This window comes from Paralichthys olivaceus, chromosome 23, assembly GCF_024713975.1.
Source record: "Paralichthys olivaceus isolate ysfri-2021 chromosome 23, ASM2471397v2, whole genome shotgun sequence".
Lineage (NCBI taxonomy): Eukaryota > Metazoa > Chordata > Actinopteri > Pleuronectiformes > Paralichthyidae > Paralichthys > Paralichthys olivaceus.
Window position 1 is genome coordinate 14076973 of NC_091115.1, and position 17583 is coordinate 14094555.

Below are 17583 nucleotides of genomic sequence, written 5' to 3' on the forward strand. Positions count from 1 at the left end.
CCCGGACACGCATGCACACACGTGCGCACACACAGGTGTAATAATAAGCTATATTGATCAAACTGGCTATGTGATTCACAGGCTGTGAGGGAGGTGCAAGAAATAAAAGCTGTTCCTTTTCAGTGGAGGAGGTGTTGGTTTTCCATCATCTACAGTATATGTCAAGGTATTTCTGTTTTATGCTGCATCATGCCTCAACCTGCTTAAAGGAAATCAGAAATAATCTGCTCATTGCCAGAGCTCACGCTGCCGTGCTGTGCCTTTTTCTAATGCTTAATCTGTAGAGTCACAATGATCATGTCCGCTGTCACAGTTACATAAAAAATATATCTTATCTACTGAAGCTCCCCCTCCCACACCCCTTTGCTCTGACATCAAAGCCAGGTTTGTACATGGGGACTCATTCCAAAAGCACATAGAGCATCGTGCACTGGGAAATATTACTTTAAACACACTCCATGTTGAGCCCTCGTAAAATGGATGTTTATTAAGCTACTGTCAAAGTATAACACCGCACCTGTGGGTAAAGGTTAGACACAGTATGGTACTGTAAATTCCATATAGCATCTAACATAGCAGCACACTGAGCAGAGTCCCTCATTAACAGAAAGGATGCATATGAGAGATTTTTCTCAGTCTGTGTACATGAATGAAGATGAATTTACATTTGCGGGTGACTGTGTGTGAATGACTTGCACAAGGGAGGTTGTGTGTACTCTTAGAGAACAGCCCAGCTCTTGCAGTTTTCTTAAATAGGCTCTTAAAATGCTAATAGCGTTCTGAGAAATAGGCTTCCCCATCATGAGGATTAAGAAAATAACCATCTTATTTAAGGCTTTTTCTGCCATGACATTCTTATATTCTGCTCATGTTAGCATTTTGTCTAACCAAAACTTAGTTACATAATATTAACATAAGTTATTTTACTCCCTGTAAAAAGTTTCCACTTTGTACTGTTGTCACAACTCTTAAATGTCGGAGTAATAAAATCCCCAAATGATTTCTGTCTACACTAAATATTCTACTTTTATTTCCTGGAGACGGTTATGACTATATGGACTTACGTGGGCGGGGTTGTTTGTGCAGCACCTTCTCCAGGTCACCCAGCATGGTGAGAATCACCTCCTTATCCAGCTGAGCCGTTCCCTCACGAGGACCTCCCCCTGAAACCTCCTCTTCTGCCCAGTAACCCCCATCCTTCTCCCTGTCTCCCTTTTTCCCACCACCCCTGCCTGCTCCTGGCTCCTCGTCTGAACGCCCGCTGCTTCCCTCCTCATCTGTTCCTGCTTCCTCCCTGGACTTCCGCTGCAGCTCAGTCCTTGAATGGCCGCTGTATGATGCCCGCTGTGGTCGCCCACCTGCAGCTGTGCTCCGCCAAGGGACAGGAATAAGGGAATGCTCTGACTGAGAAAGCACCTTGGTGAGGGAGAGCGACAGGGATCGAGTCCTGGTGCCCCGTACACCTCCGCCCCTTGTGACCACCTCCTTCCTGGGGCTCCCCTGCAGGCTGCCCCCTGCCCGCTGCTTGGAACTTGAGTACAATGAAGAGTTCTGAGGTTGGGAAACATGAGTAGGTGGCTCGTCGAGCTCAAAGGCGTAAACCCGCTGCTCGCCATCACTGAGCAGGGTCAGGTTCGTGAGTGAGCGTTGCTTGATCCGCAGGTTGAGGTTGTCGGGGAGAGGCTGGGGAGGCCGCCGAGCCGGGCTGCCTCCCTGATACACCGAGAACTCTGCTCCTCTCTTCATCTCTGCTCACCGCTCCCCTCCCTTTTCTCAGCTTACCTCTTTACCTCCGGTGGCTCGGCGACTGAATCTGCACATGCAAGTGGAGCTACCTGTGCGTGGCTTTCCGTTTCACATCTTGGCTGCACTGTCACTGAGAGAGTGGATGGAGTGAAGGAGGCAACGGAGGACAGAGGAGGCAGAGAGATGTGTCCCCACTTCTGACACCTCCTGACTGAGGTCCAGTCTTCGGAGGGCTGGAGGGAAAGCAAGCACAGGGCGAAGAGCAGAGAGAAACCCTCCCTCTCAGGCATACAGGTAGAATCCAGATCCATCCTTGAGGCAGCCCATACTCATAGTCAGACAATGAGTCGGAGAGAAACACTTATCCTTCCACTCCTCCAGTTCTCATGCTGTCTCTCTGTCTTCTTGGCTTCTTCCTTTTGCCTCACCACAGTCAGGGGCGTGGATGAACGAGCCGCTACATCTCCGGTCCCTCACCAACACGGTCTCATTCTCTCTCTCTCTCTCTCTGCTGCCTGTGCTCACACTCTCTTTATCTGTTCCCCTATTAAATGACAGTTTCCTTTCATTCACTCTTATCGCTCTCCCCCCACCTTCTGTCTCTTCTTTAATTACCACCTCTCAGCCACATTTCCCCTGCCTCCCCACTGACTCTGACAGTCCTACTCTCCTCACAGCGCAAAATGAACGGGTGGCTAAGCCGGCAAACGGACTCATATAGCTCTCCGTCTGCCTGTTCATTCCAGCATGCAGCCTGCAGTACTCCCTCTCTCTCTTTCTCTCAGCCCTCCCTCTCTGTGTTTATCACCCTCTCTGTCTCCTAATCTCTCTCATTCTCTCACTTTTTCTTCAGTTCCCTTTCCTCCCTCACACTATCTTTCACCCTCTCTTTCAGCATCCCTCCATTTCTCTCACTCCCAGTGTGACAGTGAGTTGTTTGGACAGTGCACCTGTAAGATTGCAGCCCCTGCAGTGCCCCGCTGGCCGCCCCGACTTAATTAAATGCTATCTTGAGAAGTGAAAGCAGCGAGCCTGCAGCTTATCATGGATCAACAGTATGACCACAACCGACAAATTCTCATCAATCAGTGCAAGCGTTATTAGCCCTGTCGCCATTAGTCACAGCTGTCTTTCTAAATCCTGGTTACCACAAGCTAAGAAACACTGGAAGCAGTTGCCTCAGAAACCATAATCAAGGTGATTACACTGAGAGCGACTTATCTACATAATAGTCTGAGACTCCAAGTTCATCATTAATCTTAGCTCAATTATCAATCCAAATTAACATATAAATAGAGGAAAAATTAAGATAATTGCGTCAGAGGCTCAACTTGTTTTACAAATAATTACACATAAGCTTAAATCGACATGTAAATAAAGACTTTATGTGCTCGCACTGTTTTGATGTTTAGGGATTGTCACAACTGACATTGGTTCAGCCCGTATACATAAAATAAGCATGCTTGTCATGTGGTATTTGTGGCATTGAATTTCCTTCCATATGGAGAGGGAGTCAGAAAAACAGAGGATGCAAGCCAACCATGAAACGTGTGACAACAGAAAGCAAGTGTTTGAAATGGACCCCAACAAAGGGAATCTTCAGCGCTGCAGTCTAATTTTGTCCTTCAAATGATGGGCTTCGGAAAAGCCACGAACAGAGCCAAATGTCTGGAATGTCACTGCCGACCTGACATCCCCAAAACCTGTAATCACAGGCTGTTGTTTGTGCTCGCTGAGCTTTGTAGACAAAGTCTGTCTGGATTCACTTTGAGCTTGACATCTTATTTTTCATTGAGCGCTCTTATGTTTGTTTGACCTCTATTACTTCTTTTACTGGGAGGAAAGAAGGAGGGAGTTTCTTTCCGAATTAAGATATGTGGAATTTCTGTTAATATATAAAATCAAAATCATGAGGAGAGTTTTGAAAGGATCTGCAGTAAAATAATAATTAGCACATTAATCAAAGAATAAAATTTTAAGCAACATAAATATCAGTACCATAAAAAAAGCAGGATGCATGAAACTGTGACACAGAAGTCTACATCCGCAACTGGCAAAATCCCATCGAAACAATAGAATATTCCTCTGCCAGCTTTTTGTGTTTTAATGTGTTGCCTGGTTTGAGCTCCCATCCAGCTCATTGTCATGAATTTCAGTCTGTGGTTACAAACTCTTGACCTCTAAGCTCTAGAAGCTCAGTCATGCAGATGTCAACGTGTGTAATTAAAGGCTAATTTGCAGTATTCCCTCTTTTCAAACAAACTTAAGATATATATATATATGTAACCAGCTCTTTTCATCCATGTTTGTGTTGTGACAGTAATAGTTGAATAGGATTACATGAATACGCAAAATGGGTTTGTAACTTATGATGGCAGCTCGCGGAGATGTAAACAAAGAGCCACAGATGCTCCGTGTGCCTGGCTGTCACCACTGACCTTTTCCTTTCTCTGCATGAGACCATCACAGAACAGAGATCCCCCAGTAAACACAAAAAGACTCAAAGCAGAATATGTAGCCAACGCAAACCAGGAACACGCTCTCTCGCATCGGCAGCACAGCATCGGTGCTTTGTGCCAGCCGCAACAGTAGCCTTCTGCATATCCTAAAGTAGGAAACTGCATTGAGCTCTATTGAATTCCTTTCACATGTAGAGCAGCACTGGAGCAGCAGCAGCAAAGTCAACATTAAATAAATATAGATACTGCACAGTAGAAGGTTATATTCTTTCATTTTATGTTCCAGTAAAATCACTACGATCCTCTATTGCTTTTCTTTTAAATGTTCCTCATGTGTTCCATAAAAGTAAAGTTTTTACTACCTTAAACTGTGGAACACACTGCCACTGGGTATTAGAAAGGCAAGCTTTCTTGGTAATAAAAAATAAATTCTCATCTCATCCTCTTCTCAAGACTCATCCTCTTAATCTATTTTGAAATAGAGGCTTTTAATCCTAATTCAAAGTAATGTTATATCTTATACTAACTATATCACTTTTTATCATTTGTGTATTGTGTATTTTTGTATCATTTAATTCCTGTAATTTATTTTATATTTTGTATTGTTTCTTGTGTGTTGCTCTAATGCTGCTATTTGAAGCACTTTGGCCACATGTTTGCATGAAAGGTGCTAAATAAAGCTCACCTGAGTTCAATTCCTTATCTTCTTCTGAGAGACAAATGTAAAATGCACGGAAGCATATGTACATTCACATGCCCACTCAGAGAAATATCAACGATGCAGAGCCCACATCATGTGTGTTGACTGTTGAATATACCTGATATCTCCTCCAGGCACTGTTTGGCTGTCTTGCTGTAGACCAGTTCTCCCTTGGTGGGGCTGAGGCAGGGGTCGGCCGGGGCCACCATGGTACAGTCATTTTCTGAGAACGTCCTGAGGGCACAAAGAACAAATGATGCACAGCAGTTATCAAGACAGACTGAAAAAACTCTGCCACTGCAGTCACAGGAGTTTGTTTTGAAAGTGCAAGATGCTCCAGTGCTGTGTGTAATCATTTACTGTCAAACAAAGTAAGTGATGAGTATTTTTTAGAGAGTAGATTTCAAAGATTTGAAATAAATGGTAATCCCCACTGGCAGCATGGTTGTGTTGTGATTAGCACAGTTTACATGTTCTCCCTGTGTCTGCAAGGGTTTTGGCTTCCTCCAACAGTCACAGACTGTAGACTGCAGATTGGGATAAGGTTTTATTAGAGACTATAAATTGTCCTTGTGTGTTTGCCCTTCAATACGCTGGCGACCTAACTGTTATAATGTGGAATGTTTAAGATAAGATTTAATCAACATTTGTCACGGTAATAAAATACATTTGTCATGGTTCAATTTTAACTGGAATCACATTTTCCTCCTTCAAAAATAATAAGTATTCCCAATAATTCTTGTGCAGCAATTTTGGAAAGACAAAGTTCCATCTTAACTTAGGAGGAGATGATTTATAACATAGTCATTATAAAGATGAAAGTTATATTCTGTCTCATTCAATCAGTACAATTTGGTTTTAGTATGGTAATAAAATTATTACTTTGATATTAAACATTTAGCATCACATGAACATTTTATGGTCGTCTATGGAGAGGCTAAGGAGCTAATAGTAAGTCATGCAGATGAATGTGATGACATTTAAGGGTTCAAAAGACAAGTGGCCAAAATATTTCAGTTCTTGATTTAGAGCAACAGCCAGAATGTTTCCTCCTAAGCATTTAGTCTGTACCTCTGCAATATAAAGCAAGAACAGTGTTTGAATTTCTCAGTCTGTATTTGGTTTCAGGCACATATTCAACAGATGGACACCTCTAAAGGGAGGAGGGGGTGGTATTGGATGAGATGTTTCCTCTGAGTGCTTGTGAGTGTGTGTGCAGGAGTGTGCATGAAATATGTGTTTGTGTGCATCTGCCTCTCTCTTCAAGCCCGTGCTGCATCTCGTTGCACTGTTTGTTTTCTCATGTGAAGAAACAAGGATCAAGTCCAATACACCTCACAAAACAACAGTGCTACACACACCGACAGGAAAACACAAAACCATGGATGTACAAACAGTTAAAAACAGATGAACAGTCAGTCAAACACAGAGATAGATGATGCACATACAAACAAAATAAGATGCACACTCACACAGGAATGCATAAACACAATGAAAAGCATGCAAACTAACCACTCGCTCATGAAAATCCTGAAATACGTATAATAAAACTTGCACATAGACACAGATCTAAGCACTTTCCCCCACACACACCCACATACACACAAAAGATCCACCAACACCTGCAGAGCTGCAGATAAAACTTGGACTCCAATTGTGACAGACATCAGTCTGTGACTTCAGCTCATATGAAAAAGCTTTTTTCCCCTCTTCGTGCAATCTTCCCTCACCTCAGTGGATTCACAAAGACACAGACAGAGATATTCACGGCCACTGCTGCACATAACAATTTGGACCCAGAATAAAAAAAGACATATGGGTGACAGCTGCAGTGACAATTCAGTATTTGCTGTAATTGATCCTGATTCTTTAAAAGGGACAGGTAACTGTTTTAAACAGTTTTGCTGTTCTCTGCTTCTGGCTGCATAATGACCTCTGATTCAAACTGAAGCTGTTTTGTGAAACCAGTTCTATTTGTTGTTTCATCAACAGAAAATCTACAGAGATGGGCGTTGTACTGTCATCCACACTGTTAGGTGACTGTTGGGTTACAGGTGATCTGTGAGAAATGCAGTGCAGAATAACTGATCGATTAGCAGTAACAAAAATACACAGAGTATTTATATTACAATATTGCTGCAGTATTCTATGTTTTATTGCTATTTGTTTGGTTTCAAACAGGATTTCAGTTTCAATAACTGCAATTACTAGGCTCTGTCCTAGGACCTCCCTGTTCTTCCACATGCATATACATGGAAAGCCTAATATAGGCAGAGCGCACCTCTCTACCTCACCATGAACACTATGTGGCAGCAAGAGCAGCAGCTAAAAGACCCTGGCACAGAACAGAGCAGCATCAATGACAATACATGACATCGATTAAGTCAGTTTCAGTATGAACAGGAGGAGCTGGGGTGGAGGTGGGTTGCAGTGTGGCTTGCAGTGAAAGAAGGAGGAGTGGGCATCTAAAGCATCTTAAATAGGATGCACATTATAAGCTTTGCCAATTGAATGCATAGAAGGGGAGCTGTCAGCTGATGAGGGCTGGCAAGAGATCAGCTGATACACTGGATTGAGCTGAGCTTGACTTCATGACCTGCCTGAATGAACGCTATGCACATTTTAGAATTTCTCATTATATAATAATACATGGATCTTTATGGATAAAAACAGGAATATTAAGAGGTATGATGTCTATGAGTGTGTGGAAATGATGCGGTTCGAGTACATTTCTAGAGACTGGTGGATCTTGGCAGAGGCACCACACTCTACTGCGTGCAATAGTTCTGGATTCTAACCTGGTTGGTACATCTTAGGTTATGGGAGGAGAGAGCACAGTTAGTAACCTTACAAACTCTGTGTGGGGCCAAAATCAATTCTGCACACTGACTGCAGCAAAGTCCTACAACCACACTGGTTTGTTAGGCCTGGCAGGAACAACAGCTCAAAGTGGGTGTAGAAAGAGAAGCCGAACAAGACAAAGATGCCTAATTGGGCTGAAAAGGATGTTAACTTGAAGCACAGCAGGAGTCCTTTACGCTTACTGTCAGCATGCTGTCGGCTGCTGGTGAGGCCTTCTGGTTAGGGGGGGCATTTATAGCATGACAAGAGGCAGATGATGGTGCTGATAAGGAAAATATAAATGCTTGTGGTGAAAGGTAAAATGGGGTAATATGGAAATGCACTGCAAAGGCAAAAACAAACTGTAAATACAACATGGGGATCATACTTTCTTAATTCTGCATGAAGAACAATTAACCAATAACAATGACCATGCACATTAAAGGCAAGATTCTATAATATGTGTAAATTATTATGTAAATGTATGGTCACACCAGCATTTCAATTTAAAAAAAAGTGGTTGATTTCAATGAATCCTATTGATTAGTGGATTTACATGATGAGGTGAAGTGAATCTGCACATTCATTTTGAGGGTATAACTTTGACACTTGACCGGCCACTAACAAGCTTGCACCACTCTGAGAGTTTTGTTTCTCCCTTCAGGAATAATTCTTTGATGACTGATATGATGTGCAGATGATGTGAGTACAGAAAAAATACAGACTCTGATGTTCAGACAGTTGCTTTGCCTTTAAAAAAAAGAGCAGTGCCTATATTCTCTTAAAACAGAGTCAGTAAACATGTCAGCACTCCATAGATTACAAAAACATACATTTGTGTACACCAGCCATCCCCCCAACGACCTAACAAAGTCTCACAAAGAAATTTAATAGTGAAAACTCTTTAAATAGCAAAAACTTAATCTGTATGTGTCAGGGTTGCTGACATCCCAACTGTCTTTTGACTCTGATGTCCGACTGATATACTCAAAAAACACATGTTCAATAATGATGTACAAGTTTTATAATGGCCACAAAAAACAGCTCGCCTTACTACAAATTCAAAGTAAATTGATTGCCCTAAGTGATGGTTGAACTGTTTTAGAATTTTTAAGTGTTACTCATAAAATTAAAAGGAGGCAGATGTTTGAGAGCAGAAGCAGTGGTTGCTGTTTGCTTAACTCCAGTCTCATTGACCAAATTTGGACTGTCTAGTTTGAATTACTGACAGCAGTGAGTGCTAAACTCCAGCTCATGCAGCAAAATACTTCAGGGACAGCACTGTGGATGACAGATGGTACATCCAATTTTTTCCCATCACTCAGTGTTTATGTTTCGCTCATTGAGTGGGCTGCCTGTGTCTTAACAGTTTCAGTTTAGGTTCCCATCTTCATAACTATCAAACACTATCTGCCCCGCAATGATACCAGCAGCAGTTTTAACTTGCTAAATATGTGAGATTAAAGTAATGCTAACGCTTGAAGGAGCCACCGCTGAATCTGGCAGAGCTGACTGTGCACAACAGAGAAGATAGAAGAGAGAGGGGGAGAAGGGGCAAAGGATTAAGCCTTGTTTAATGGGATTCCTAGCTCTCTCTCTCTCTCCCAGCACAAAGGCATCGCAGAGACTTTGGCGGTTCCTCCTGGATTACCTCTGCTGTCGTAAGAAAAAAAACAGCACTGCTGGGCAGATTTACCCAATTCTTTTACTTCTGATTATCCTAACGTCAGGGAACGATGCAACAGCTGCATGCATCAAAACAGCTACGGTTGAATGAAGAGCAAGGGCATGAGTTCCTGAACCGCCAATGTTTGGATTCTCACATAAAAGATGAAACTCAGACAGTTAAATAATAGGCTCCTGCAAGCAGCAGGCACTGGATACTTATTTATTCAGTAATGACTGTGAAGAGATGTGGAGGCGAGAGCAAGATGCACGGTGGGGAGCACCAGCTGATCACTGGGAGGACTCCAGGATTTCAGTAGGAAGTGTATGAGTGACTGTAAGCATGTGTGTCTGAATGTGTAAGGTATGATTCTCAGAATAAATGGTCAATATATTGACATATCTGGGGAAAATATCATGGAGAAGTATAGTGTTTTCTGTGGATGATATACCGCACGTCTCACCTGTACATGAACGGGGCCACTGTGGCAGTATTGGGATGGTTGTGCTGCTGCTGCTGAGGAAGCTGAACTACTCCATTCCCTCCCAGCGCTCCTCCACCTCCACCCCCTCCACCTCCTCCTGCCAGAATCCCACTTGACCCAGACAGGGCTGATGTGCTGGTGGAGGAAGTCATGCTGGTCCGTTTTCCTTCTGGGCCCCCAACGCTGGAACGCTGTATGTAGAAACTCCCACCCTGCCCTCCTTTTGTCAGCCTGCCCCGCTCTCCGTCTCCTCCGCGCATGTTGCCGCTGCTGTTTAAGGTGGCCTGACTTTGGGTCTGGGACTGACCCTGAGGCTTTGCCGTTGTTGCTGAGGGAGCTTTGAGTCCTGACTTCGGGATGCCACTAGAAGCACCACCATCTTTCTTGCCTGCTGATGGCTTCCCTCCCTTGGGGATGAGGCTGGCAATTTTGGAGGTCTTCTTGCTGGAGTCCACAAATGACTCACGGTCATCTTTGGGGGGAGAGCTATCCTTGGAAGATTTCCCAGACTTGCTTTTTTCCTCCTTGTCTTTGGACGAGGCCACAGATCTACTGCCGTTGGGAGAAGCTTTTGAAAGTGAGGAGGAAGAAGCTGAGGAAGTCTTGCCAGATGCAGTGAGGGACGATGCGGGGGTCTTAGTAGGCATTTGCTTGGCCGTAGCACTGCTACTGCCGCTACTGCACACTGACCCTGTGGGTGTCAGTCCATCCTCACCATACTCTGACAGGTCATCCTCCTCCTGCAGAGCCATCTCTGCCACAGACGGTGATGCTCGCGATGCCGATCTAGGGTTTATCAGGCGGAACTTCTCCAGCATCGACCTCTGTGGTCCACCACTGACAGTGGACCCAACTTTTGATCCATCTCTTCCATGTGGTTGAAGTCCCTCTGTGGCCTGAGGTGAAGGGGTGGTGGAGGGTGAGTGCGTGGGGCTTGCCAGCATGGACGAAGTGGCGCTGTGCTTGAGGTTCATGGACTTGCTGCGCCAAGTCTTGCCAGCGGAGGGTGAGGGGATGGCAGAGGCCAGCTGCTGCCCACTGAGGCTGGTGGGAACTGTCCCACCAATACCGCTTCCGTTCATCCCGCTGGGCACTGGAATGCCCCTCACAGCTTCTGAACCAACGTAGAAGAAACAAATGGACAAACAGAAAGACAGAGAAAATTAATTAAAGAGGTTCTAAAACATCCAATACAAGACAGCCGTTAAATGTTCCTTAATATATTTCCAATTTAAATAACTAAATAACATATGCACTTGTAAACATTCATCAAATTCCCTGAAGTTTACTGTAATTACTGCGATTAGAATTGAATCTAGGAACATTTTAACATATACTTATATTCATTGCAGTGAATTCACCACTGATAAGAATTTTTCAAGCAACCCAAAAAATTGGAGCAAACGCTCCAAATTTGGCTTTTAGTCCTTGTGATTTTATTAGGAGTGAGAGATATAATTTTCAGAAGTCACATCTCAATACTCTGCTGACTTCCACTATAGTTTTACACACACTGAGCTCCAACATCAAGCAAGCCTCCAGAGGGTTTCAGTGCGGTGTACAGTTACCGGCGTATTTCTCAATTCATGGAACCAGGTTGGGGTTAAAGAAAAGATTTCACTGTTATTATTTCACCGGTGTCTGGAGGCGTTAGCACTCAATGTGCTGTACCTTCCTATCCTGAATTAAACCCCTCTACAGACATGTCCTGTCATGTTTGCAGGTGGATAACAGTGGTTATAATGTTGTAGCCGTGGCAACAAAAGAAATCACACACACTATATTAACATGGAAGAAAATGTCCATAGCTAGATAGCAAGTGTAGTAGCAAGAGAGAAGTGAACTTTTCCGAACTAGGAAAAGTGAACAAAGCAAACTCAAATAAAAAATGGTTAAAATAACATATTTGATGTAAGACATAAATATTTAATCGCCATACAAATATAGATTTCTTCTTGTTCTTACTTGTGGTTGGTATGATATGTCATGGTGTTTATATAAGATATGATAAGATGCGTTATTGGTCCCACAATGGAGAAATTTGTATTTAATGGACTTGCTTGCTTACTTACCGCCCTACCTGCTTGGCCGTGACCATAAGTCCTGTTTATTTGATCAAATGTTCCTTCCTGCCATGTCTGTCATCTACATTTGGCTTACTATAAATCTCACACTGTGCTTTCTAAATAAGCTGGTTTGTCTTCACAAAGATTCTGCTCAGCCTTTAAACACACCACACTTTAACTGCTTGACTGAGACTGAGTTGATCAGCATGACTCTTTCCCTCCTTCTACTTCTGTCTATCAACCTGACACATAGGTATAGTATTGGCTTCATACATCGAGAGGAACAGAGAGACAACGTAAGACATGCAGGTGGAAATAACTCATCTTTGGGAAAATGAAGAATTTGAGATGGGGCGGGAATAGAGAGCGAGGAGATGCAGTAAGAGCATGAAATTATGCACCATTAGACCAACGGCCTGTCTGGGTGTCAGTCAGCACAGTGAGCCGGGTGCAGCTGACTGTGAGTCACTTCAATTTAAAGCCCCTTCAGGCAGGCGAGGGGGGGCCAAACACTTTAACCAACTTTCACTACTAAAAACGTTCTGTAAACCCTGAAATCATGCCTCAGCAGCGTCTCAGCTGTGGAGTGAAAAGTGCAATCTGTCAGGCTATGACAATAACATCGTAAGACTTTTCTATGCATGGAATTGTGTAAAATGGAATCTGGTACCAGGTGGCAAGTGTCCAACAATAGCCAGAGCATTTATTTGCCTCCAAACATTTTCATTCCAGACATGCAGCTATTATTTTTGTGACACTGCTGCAATTTTTTTATTATTGCATTTTACGTCTGTGCATGGCCAATCAGCAGAAAGCTACTGCTGCTAATGGGGATGGCAATCTGATGAATGAATACATTAAATCAGAAAACAATCAAACAAAGCCAACTGGCCACTGAATGATATTAGTCAACAGTTTTAAGAACAAAGCGTCAGCTAATCAACTGACTAAAAAACACATTGTACATGTACATTCAATGAATACAGTATCTACATTTTGGAGGCATTGATAATTGATATTTTAGAAATTATGAATATCTACTTTATATCCAAACATGAAACGTGAAAGTATATTTGTAAAACACACTCATGCCATCAGATAAAAAAAGAAAATTGAAAATCTGATCTCCGACCAGCAGAGGTAGCTGCTAACAATGATTTAGTCTTAGTCAATAGACACCTGGTAAACTTACAAATCAGCTGATGTATGTAAATTATTTGGTATGTCTGCGTGTGTCTAGACAGCCATCACCAATATACATGTGCATGAGAGAGCATCTATTCTTGTCTTTCAAAATGTGTGTTTGTGTGTCCTCTGTATTACCCCTCTACAGTAGCCCTCCAGGCAGTTTATGAATGTGAATGAAAGAGGTTACAGTGATCTCCAGTGTGTGTCTGAGAGTGTATGTCTGTTTGTTGACCGGTCAATTAACCCCATCCTCAGAGACCCTCCTTCCTTTTAGCCGCTCCCTTTTCCCCACGCCAGAGGCTGTTCAACAGTGCCACCACATTCTTCACTGTGTAGTGATTCGCTGTTGCCATGGCAACTCACTCATCTTATCTTTTTTTGCCTCAGTGGCCGAGGACCCTCGACCCTCTGCTAACAAATACACGCACACACACACAAATACAATGTGTACATGCTGTTTGCAATCAGATCATACACATGCACCCTGAAGCATAATGCCAGATTTTAATAAAATCTGTCTGTTTGACACACACATTCATGCTCTTGTATCTACTGGTCAGTTAAACCCCAAGTATGTTTGTCCTGAACTTTGTTCTTATCCAATCTCTGTTGTTTTTAAGGATGTATTTCATGACACGCTAAATGAAAACCTTTTCTGCTCCCCACATTACATTACCTTCACAGAGATGATATATGACATATTGTTACCTTGCTACATGTAGTCAGCAGTTTCACCTTCACAGTTGGATGCTCATCCTCATCTTTCAAAACAAGCAGTGCAAATCACATACTTTCTTTTGTGTACTTCAGTCTAATGACAGAAAACTTCTCCTTTTGATGCTTCAGTTTAATTCGGGTGAAGCCAATTAGATTGTTGCATGGTAACAAGAATTATGCAAAGGTCCTGGTGCCCTTTCGGTTCTTATTCCCTCTGGTTAGAGCTTCAGTGTGTGACAGCTGAGACACAAAACAACACCAATGTGATCACTTCTTCCCTGTGGGGATGCATATGCCTACATATAAAGTTGTTGTAAGTCGCTTTGGACAGAAGCGTCTGCTAAATGCCCGAAATGTAAATGTAATACACAAAATCCCCTGTACAGGTGAAACCAGTTGGCATCTGCATCCATTAGAGGTGCAACACACATGCACTATATGTATCTGTATCTTTTTATGTCTTTATCTTATGACTGTAAAAACAAAATATAAAAAAAAAACATTCAACCTAAATTAATCAAGCCAATAAAAATAATTCTGATTTAAAAGTGAGGAAACGTAAATGAATTGGATTTTGCCATACTAAATGATTTTTCTTTAAAATCCAAAGGCCCAGATGACTGTTAAGTTGTTTACGTGTTTATCATTGAAAGGGTGAAGGCTATAGAAACCAACATAGGCCATAATAGCTCACTGAGCCATACTTCATTATAAGAATAACATTTTGCATGTGCAGTGTGAGGAGGTTCAGATTAACAACTGAAGGATCTTTAATACGAATCTAAGAAACCCTTGTTGGAACTGTCTGAACTTCAGACCATCGAGTCACGCAACAATTGCAGTTATCCTTCACTGCACAACAAATGTACTTACTGCATGAACAATTGAATGTACTGGCATTTCTTCCATCACAGGCCTGAACACTTAACATGATGCATTACATAGGTGTTTGAGGATCTGTTTGTTCAGATAATAATGAATTTGTATGCATTTATATCCCTGTCTACTCACTATGAGCTGCATATTACACAATAACACAACCTTGATGATGATTCATGTATGTGATAAAAGCAGAACTTAAAAAAAAAAGCAGGAGCTTGAAAAGCATCAAGATAAAGGATGTAACAGTAAATAAGAAGATAGATAACATAACTGGGGAAAATGAAACTACCTGTAAGAGACAGAATAAACTCTCAAAGAGGAATGCAATGGCTGGTGGCTAACACTTCCAGTATCTGTTTCTCTGTCTGCTAACTCCGTTTGCCCAGAAGCTTCTGGCTGCATCGCTGACATTTTCACACAATAGATTTTTCAGTTTTTTCCTCTTTACTTTTAGACCTTAACATGGTTTTGTTTTCCCTGCCAACACCTGCTGTCTTATCTCTGCAAACTGAAAGTTCTTCTACTGGCACAGCCCAACTGCACTGTGGGAATGGTCCGGGAACTAGTGCAGTCTTAAATATTCAATGTGCAAAACATTATTTAAATAAAGGTTGAATGTTGTTGAATTATGAAATCGTTTTAACTTGACAATTATAAGAGAGACGGAGACCAGAAAAATAATTACACATGGATGATGAGGATAAGATGTTCATTATGTTGGTACATGTGTGGTGTAGATATTAATACCAATGCTGATATCAATAGAAGAACATGTGTAGTTATAGCTGTATGTGGAAATAGGGAAATACGTAGCTTCCTATCATTTTTGTGATCAACAAATATAAGCTGCTCAATCAGTTCAAAAAGGTAATTATTAAAATGACTGTGAGGCATTTTAAATCTTTTGAATTATAATCACTGTATGAACCAATACGTCATGATAAATCATGTAAAGGAGCCAAAGGGAAAAAGCTATTACAATTTGATGCATGAGCAAGTAAAAACAAAAAAAAAGTTAAGTAATTAAAACATTGTTAGTCAATATAATTACTCTTCACAACAAAAATACTTACCATTACAGCTATTTACTTGGGAATAGTCAATTTAACCTAAAATAAAAATTATTCACACACTAACTCACAGTGGCTGCAGACTCCTTCTAAAAAACATAATCACTCTCATTAGCCTCATCGTGCTTGACAGAGCAGCTGCCTGAATTTACCCCCTCAGGTCATCTCTCAAATGGCTGTTGCCATGCTGTGAAAAATTTGCCGCCGCCTCCGTTTAATGGCTTCCAGTATAAGTCACTTGGAATAAAGAGTTGAGCATGATTCAGCAGATGGTTAAGGCTGGTGAGGTGAGCTCCTCTGCTCAAACTCTCTGAGTCAGTGGTGCCATCAAGTGGCTGGGATGGAGAATGTAAAATGCCCCTCTCGACCATCAAACTCTACTGACTCAAATAAAATATGGCATAATGTCAGATACTGTAAGTATTCTGTTGTGTGTGTTGATGATAAATGAAGTAAACTGAGTCCTTACCTCTGTCGTTGCCACTGGCATATTGAAGAGGCTTGCTCTTGTCAATGCTGTTGAAACTCTGGCTCCGACGGTTGAGGTTGGATGAGCCAGGGCTCCTGGAGGCCCCGCTGCCTGCAGCAGGTACCCTGGAGGGCCCCGGTAACCTGCAAGGGGTCAGTGCAGAAAGGGAAGAGTTTAAGTGTTGAAATTCTATTCATAAAAATAGCTTTAGGTGAACAAACTCTTGAATCAAGAGCAGCACTGGGGTCAGAAACATGTTAATAGTCATGTTAACAGTCAGCAGCAGGAGGATGAAACCATTTTTCATTTGCCATCATGACATGAGAATGTTAGTTGTCCAGAGACATTGTAATTCTTTTCCTCTACTCACCTGAGATTTACTTTTTCTGCTTTTAAGACATCTTTGCTTCAGGCAAGGTTTTTTAATAAATTAAGACCTTTCTCTGTTACAGGAAATCTATGCTGACAAATGTCCATGATTTCAAGGATAAGTTCACATCTTTTCTAGTCTACTATCTGCATCACAAGAGTTAGTGGTTGCTGTAACTATTACTCTTTTCCATTCCACCCCTCAAGTGTACCCTTCAAGTGATTTCACAGGACCCTAAAGTTCAGCTTCTTCAACTTCTTTCTACATCCAGTTATGTAATTTTCTTAGGTCCCAGATAGAACCTCCTTATTGAACCATGCAGAGAAATAAGACTGAGCAGGAATTTGTGACAAAAAAAATTAAAAAAGATTTTCAGTTGATTTATGTAATTCAGGCTTTTGAACTCATATTAGCTCCAACTAAAACTAACAAGCATTTATGTACAGACACAAGACTGCGAATTAGGACCAAAATCAATAAAATTACTTCAAAAATGTATGTTTTTATAAGGACAAGTGACTGTCAGTGTACAATTAATGCATCCTTTGAATTTTAGAAAACCAGCAGGGACTGAGAGTGAAGCTTGGCTGCAGTGAACGTATACCAAACAGTTAGGAAGGTGAAGAATGTTGAAGAAGTCATGCCGTTGTGTCATGAATACAAAGCCTGAGCTCAGGATAGTGTCAGTGATAGATCGTGAAGATAAATCAAGGGAATCTCTTTGTGTGTGCGTGTTCCTTAGTGTGTTAAAAATGGACAATGGAGGAGCAGTAAGGAACAGATAATGCACAAAGATGCACGTTTTATTTCCTACTACATGTAATGGGGGTGAAAATGACAAAAACAAAATCAATGTTTGAGTGATATGATGGATAAAGTACACTGCAACACAACAATTCTTCTGACATGTGCGTGAAGCGAAGCC

General features: G+C 41.9%; 1 protein-coding gene across 22 annotated transcripts in view; it reads right to left on the bottom strand.

Annotated features, from left to right (window-relative positions):
* Window positions 1-17583, bottom strand: part of nav3 (neuron navigator 3) — a 383327-nt gene that overhangs the window by 68488 nt on the left and 297256 nt on the right. For 20 of the 22 annotated variants that reach the window (XM_069520097.1, XM_069520098.1, XM_069520095.1 and 17 more), the window contains 3 exons: window positions 16289-16431; window positions 9876-11010; window positions 5024-5139 (listed from right to left, as the gene is read on the bottom strand). In XM_069520097.1, the coding sequence (XP_069376198.1) occupies window positions 5024-5139; window positions 9876-11010; window positions 16289-16431 (1394 nt within the window). Of the gene's footprint in view, window positions 1-1064; window positions 2450-5023; window positions 5140-9875; window positions 11011-16288; window positions 16432-17583 lie in introns of those variants that run through there. The other 2 variants (XM_069520086.1, XM_069520105.1) reach the window with 2 other exon arrangements.